The sequence below is a fragment of the Myotis brandtii genome, unplaced genomic scaffold (genome assembly GCF_000412655.1).
Source record: "Myotis brandtii unplaced genomic scaffold, ASM41265v1 scaffold446, whole genome shotgun sequence".
Taxonomy (NCBI): domain Eukaryota; kingdom Metazoa; phylum Chordata; class Mammalia; order Chiroptera; family Vespertilionidae; genus Myotis; species Myotis brandtii.
The window spans coordinates 378672-385015 of NW_005367057.1; the positions used below are offsets into that span (position 1 = coordinate 378672).

At 45.1% G+C, this 6344-nt stretch overlaps 1 protein-coding gene across 1 annotated transcript in view; it reads right to left on the reverse strand.

The window, feature by feature from the left end:
- Positions 1–6344, reverse strand: part of MCOLN3 (mucolipin 3) — a 34622-nt gene that overhangs the window by 15413 nt on the left and 12865 nt on the right. Inside the window, exons 3-4 of the mRNA XM_014546430.1 lie at positions 5751–5863; positions 5575–5671 (exon numbers count right to left, since the gene is read on the reverse strand). Of these exons, the coding sequence (XP_014401916.1) occupies positions 5575–5671; positions 5751–5863 (210 nt within the window). The remainder of the gene's footprint in view (positions 1–5574; positions 5672–5750; positions 5864–6344) is intronic.

A 6344-nucleotide genomic window follows, 5' to 3' on the forward strand; every position in this document is an offset into this window, starting at 1 on the left:
GCTCCGCTGATCCCACCCGGCAGGGTCACAGATCCAGGTCCTGGGACCGCGGACAGCCTCAAGCATTGCCGCCCCACTCGTGAGAACATGGATCCAGGTGCCAGACTGCGGACAGCCTCAAGCACTGCCCCCGCCTGGCAGGGTCACAGATCCGGGTCCCAGACCGCAGACAGCCTTGCCTGCTGCCGCCTGCCTTCAGTATGCAAATTAGCCGCCATCTTGTTGCTTCAGGGTGGGGGTCCCCACTGGGGTGCCTGGCCAGTCTGGGTGAGGGGCTGAGGGCTGTTTTCAGGCTGGCGGGCGACTGAAGCTCCAAACCTCTCCTTTTTTTCTTTTTTTTTTTATTCTGGCATTTATTTACCTTCTATGGCTGTCACTGGAGCTGAGAGCCGGCTTTCTCTCTGAGGCTCGGCTGCTGAAAGCAGGTTTCTGGCCTTTGTTTTCTGTATTCGAAACAATGTTGCGACTCCAGCTCTGAGATCCTGGCTGACTGACAGGAGGTTTCTGGGGTTTTGTTTATCTTCTATAAATGTTACAATGTTTCCAACTGAAGCTCAGAGGCCGGCAAGGCAGGCGGGGGAACGTTGGAGTCCTCTGTCACTGAAGGAAGCAAGCCTCCCTGTTCGCATCAGCTGCCTGGCTGCCGGCCGCCATCTTGGCTGTCAGTTAATTTGCATATCTCCCTGATTAGCCAATGGGAAGGGTAGCGGTCGTACGCCAATTACCATGTTTCTCTTTTATTAGTGTAGATTATTTATTATTATTATAACCTACTTTTGCCCACCCCTGTATATTGTTGTTAGGTTTTATTTTTTAAAATATATTCTTATTGATTTTAGAGAGAGGAAGGCAGAGGGAGAGAAAGATAGAAACATCGATGAGAGAGAAACATCTATTGGTTGCCTCCTGCACACCACCTCCCAGGGATCAGGCCGCAACCTGATTCCAGGCATGTGCCCAGACCTGGAATCAAACCATGACCTCCTGGTTCATGGGCTGACGTTCAACCACTGAGCAGTGCTGGCCAGGCAGTGATTAGATTCATATACTATTCATGTAGTGGTATATCATCTGAATGTAGAGTGTCATAAGTGAAATATGTGCATTATACACTCTAAAATAATACAATAGTTATAGCTAATAAGCTAACAAATGAGATATTTCATAATGATAAAAAAGTCAGTTCAACTGAATGAAAGAATCCTAGCTATTTATACACCTAATAAAGAGCTTCAACAGAGAAAGACAAGTATCACATGATCTCATATGTGGAATCTAATGAACAAAATAAACTGATAAACAAAATAGACCCAGAGACATCGAAGCATGCAACAGACTGACATATTTCAGAGGGAAGTGGGGAGAGGTGGGGAAGAAATTAACCAAAGAACTTATATGTATATAAGCATAACCCTTGGACACAGTTAATAAATAGTGCAGTGAAGGCCTAGGGAGGGGGCAGGAGCAGAGCAGAGGGGCTCGATGGGGGAAATGGGGGATAGCTGTAATACTTCAACAATCAAGACACATTATTTAAAAAGAGCTTCAAAATACATGATGCAAGAATTTATGAATGAATCTTAATGTACTACTTTTACATTATAAATCCATCCGGTCACACACAGAAAATGTTTAATAAATAGCTGTTGAATGAATATACTATATACCAGATTCTTAGGTAGGTCCTTTATATATCTTATCTTCTATCTTGACAGCAACTTTGTCCAGAAGGTAGGCATTAATTTCATTTAACAAATGAGAAAACTGAAGCTCAAACCAATTAAGTATTTTCCCTAAAGTTGCATAGTTACTAACTGGTGAGCTGGAATTAAAATCTAAGCTTATCTGACTGCAAAGTCCCTGCATTTTATATCAGGTGCATGCTGCCTCAGTTCATGTTTACCTATGACAATGAAGTTGCCCTAATGGCTTTTATTATTAAACTACCATGTAAGATCTAAGTTCTACCACAGATCTATGAGATGCACTGTTAAATCCACAATGCACAGGCATAGCTTGTGGTGATTCTACAATAATGGTGAAAATATAACATCTGCATGTGGCTAATAGGTCAAGATGCTTTTACCACAATATTGAGTCATTTAAAAGGATTGCCTTTCACAAGTGTTTCATTTATTCATTCAACAAATATTTGAGACCCCTACTATGTTCTTTGAGGAATGAAAAGATTAATAAAATGGGTCCTGCCTTCAAGGAGCTTTCAATCTACAGAGTTGATGATAGATACCTAGAAAACCCTAAAACAAAGAATAAGGTGGTAAGACCATAGAAAATACAAAAGCCAAATAAAAATCTGGGAGTTCAAAGCACAGAATATGTTTCTTTAAAATATATATATATCTTATTGATTTCAGAGAGGAAGGGAGAGGGAGAAAAACAGAAATATCAATGATGAGAGAGAATCATTGATGGGCTGCCTCCTGCATGCCCCCTACCAGGAATCAAGCCCACAACCCGGGCATGTGCCCTGACTAGGAACTGTGACTTTCTGGTTCATAGGTTGACACTCAACCACTGAGACACACCAGCCAGGCCAGAATATATTTCTAACTGAAGAATCACAAGTGGGTCCATGAAGAAGGTGTCACTTGAGCTAAGCCTTGAAGACATAAAAATTCTGAAAAGTTTCATTTCTCAATGAGAAAGCGAGAGAGAGAAGACAAGACAGTGAATAAGTCAATTTTTAAAAAAATCAAGTAATATTGAAAATTCATAACTTGGTTAATATTAGGATCAAAACTTGCAGGTTAATTCAAAATAGTCTTAAGTATTACTGCTTTTTCTTATCAAATGTTATAAATAACTAGTGGCCCAGTACACGGATTCGTGCACATTGAAAGGAAATTAATTAGAAGGTGGTGGGCAGGGCAGGGAGGGGTGGGACTGGATGAGACCGGCAGGACACGCCCTGGAGCCAACCTCCCACAGTCCCTCCCTGGCCGGCCACACCTGGGATGGCGCCACTGCTCAAAGGGCGTCTGCGGAGTGAGGGGGTTGGTTCCCTTTGGCAGGTGGAGTCCATCGGGTTGGCCTGTGGAGACCGGGCCAAAACCAGCTCTCTGACATCCCCTGAGGGGTCCCAGAGTGCAAGGGGGCACTCTGCAAAGTTGCTGGTGCTTGGCAGCTCCTGCGTTGAGTATCTGCCCCTTGGTGGTCAGTTCACATCATACCTACCGGCCCATTGGATGGTCAGTCAGATGGTTGCTTAGCCTTTTATATATATACTAGAGGCCCGGTGCACAAAATACGTGCACTGGGAGTGTGTGTCCCTTAGCCCTGCCTGAATCATTTTCCAATCTAGGACCACTCGAGGGATGTCTGACTGCCCGTTTAGGCCCGATCCCAGTGGGCAGTCAGATATCCGTCTCACAATCCAGGACTGCTGGCTCCCAATCGCTCGCCTGCCTGCCTGCCTGCCTGCCCCTAACCACTTCTGCCTGTCTGTCTGATCACCCCCTAACTACTCCCCTGCCAACCTGATTGACGCCTAACTGCTACCCTGCTGGCCCAATTGCCCCTAACTGCCCTCCCCTGCTGGCCTGGTTGTCCCCAACTGCCCTTCCCTGCAGGCCTGGTCCCCCCCAACTGCCCTCCCCTGCAAGCCTCGTCCCTTCCAACTGCTCTCCCCTGCAGGCCTAGTTCCCCCAACTGCCCCCCCCCCCTGCAGGCCTGGTTGCCCCCAACTGCCCTTCCCTCCTCCCCTGCTGGCCTGATTGCCCACAACTGCCCTCCCCTGCTGGCCATCTTATGTCCACATGGGGGTGGCCATCTTGTGTGTTAGAGTGATGGTCAATTTGCATATTACTTTTTTATAAAATAGGACAAGAGGCCCAATGCATGAAATTCGTGCAAGAGCCTTGGCCCCAGCCCCTGCCCACTGCCACCACGGCTGGGGGCCTCTGCTGCCTCTGCCACAGCCCCTGCTCACTGCAGCTTTGTCTGGAAGGAAGGACATCCGGAAGGACGTCTGGTCTAATTAGCATATTATGCTTTTATTATTATAGATAGACTAGAGGCCTGGTGCACAAAATTTATGCACTTGGAGGGGAGGGTCCCTCAGCCTGGCCTGTGCCATCTCACAGTCTGGGAGCCCTCAGGGGATGTCTGATTGGTGGACGGCTTAGGCTCCCTGAGGGGAGCAGGCCTGAGCCATCAGTTGGACATCCTTAGTGCTGCCATGGAGGTGGGAGAGGCTCCCGCCACCACCACTGCACTCGCCAGCTGTGAGCCTGGCTTCTGGCTGAGTGGCGCTCCCCCAGTGGGAGCACACTGACCACCAGGGGGCAGCTCCTGCGTTGAGCGTCTGCCCCCTGGTGGTCAGCGTGCATCATAGTGACCAGTCATTCCACCGTTCAGTCGATTTGTATATTAGCCTTTTATTATATAGGATTACTACATTAGACTATGTTCTGAACATTTTTTAACCTCAATCTCTGATAACTTGATTTCTTTTTTTAAAATAATTCTTTACTGTTGAAAGTATTACATATGTTTCTTTTTTCCCCCTTAACCCCCCTCCAGCCTGCCCCTGCTCCCCACCCCAGGTCTTCAGCACCCTATTGTCTGTGTCCATGGGCCATGCTTATGTGCATACAAGGTCTTTGATTGATTATATCCCGCCCACCTTCCCCTGCCGTCCCTCTGAGATTCCACAATCTTTTCCATGCATCCATGTCTCTGGATCCACTCTGTACATCAGTTTATTTTGTTACTTAGATTCTACATATAAGTGAGATCATGTGATACTTATCTTTTTCTGACTGACTTATTTCACTTAGCATGATACTCTCCAGGTCTCTCCATGCTGTGAGAACTTGATTTCTTACAGCCAATTATTTGAGTACTGAGGAAATAGCTTTTGATACAGACTACTACTGAAGTAACAGAAATTTGTATCAGATGAAGGCAAGTGGTATAAAACACTTTCCTGAATATGACCAGCCAGCATTGGGTTACTGACTCTGATCCTCGTGAGGTGACAGACTCACATGAGAGGCGTCTTGTGCTCTCTAGAGAGCATTAATAGCTCCATTTATGACGGAGTGTGGAGAACATGGAAGTGATAGGGTGGGCTGAAGGGGGAGAAACTCACCAGAGCATTCAGAGGCAGCACAAGGAAGGCACTGTGAGCAATAACCCAAAGGTTACAAACATTCATTCATGGCGAGCAAACTCAGTTAGCAAGAACCCTTGACAAGGACTTAAGCACACAGTTACGGACTGCCAGACGCTGAACCTACAAAACTCTTCTCCTTTTGTATTTGAGCACCTACCCTGTGCCAGACACCTTGGTACTAAAGACACAACCATGAACAAGACAAGGTCCCTGCCCTCATAGAACTTAGGTTGAAGTACAAAAGAAAGATAATTAATTAACAAGTAAGCAAGTTATTGCAACAAAATAGAGCTAGCTGTTCCAACGCTCCCCTTAGGCACATTCAAGCCGAAACATCCTATACATTTGATCATGCCTTAATGCAAGTAGGTGAAACATATAAGTAGATAAAACACTTTCCTCCAGACTGGAACCAAATCAGCCCAGCCCGTACTTACAGTCAGAGTGAAGTCGTAACAGTCAGGGAGCTCGTGATGACGAATAGTCTGCAGATTAATGGCCTTCAGTTTAAACATCAGCTCCACTGTTAGGAGTCTAGGAAACAGAAGAGACTTCAGTGCAGTGAAAACATGCGCCCACAAACATGAGTCACGCTCCCGCCTGCCTCCCTCACCTGTGAAAGTCCAGTGTTAGGTTGAGTTTATTTTCTTCTGGTGTTCCAATGTAAAAAGATTCATCTGGCTCCACGGAGAAACATTCTGCCACAGAAAGGAACAAAACATAATACTGCGGCCAAAATACACAAAACTACATCTTGGGAAGATAATATATATATATTCAAAACTAAATATTCAGATTCTAGTACTTTTCTGAATTAAGATTTTAAAGGTTAGACATCTATACCGACCTCTTGTTTACAATGACTCATTTGTTTTTAAGACATAAGTGGCTACATTTCTGCAGTGGGTGGGAGTGGAAAAAGTTCTGAACCCGATCTCATTAGTCTTCTATAGAATGCTATCTTCCCTCCTGGCCTTTAAATCTAAACTTGGAGACCTTCCTCCTTTTTTTTTTTTTAATTGTATCTAAACAGGCTTGAAGCACTTGCAGTGTCAAAGAAAAAATTTTTCTAAGCATAAAGGATCTACTTTTTTAATATTATGTGCTGACTATTTTTCCTCAGTCAGCATTTTTAAAGGAAAATAGCATCTTAGAAGGTTTTCACTAATCAGTACTATAATATTTTACTATTCCTCTCCCAAAAAAA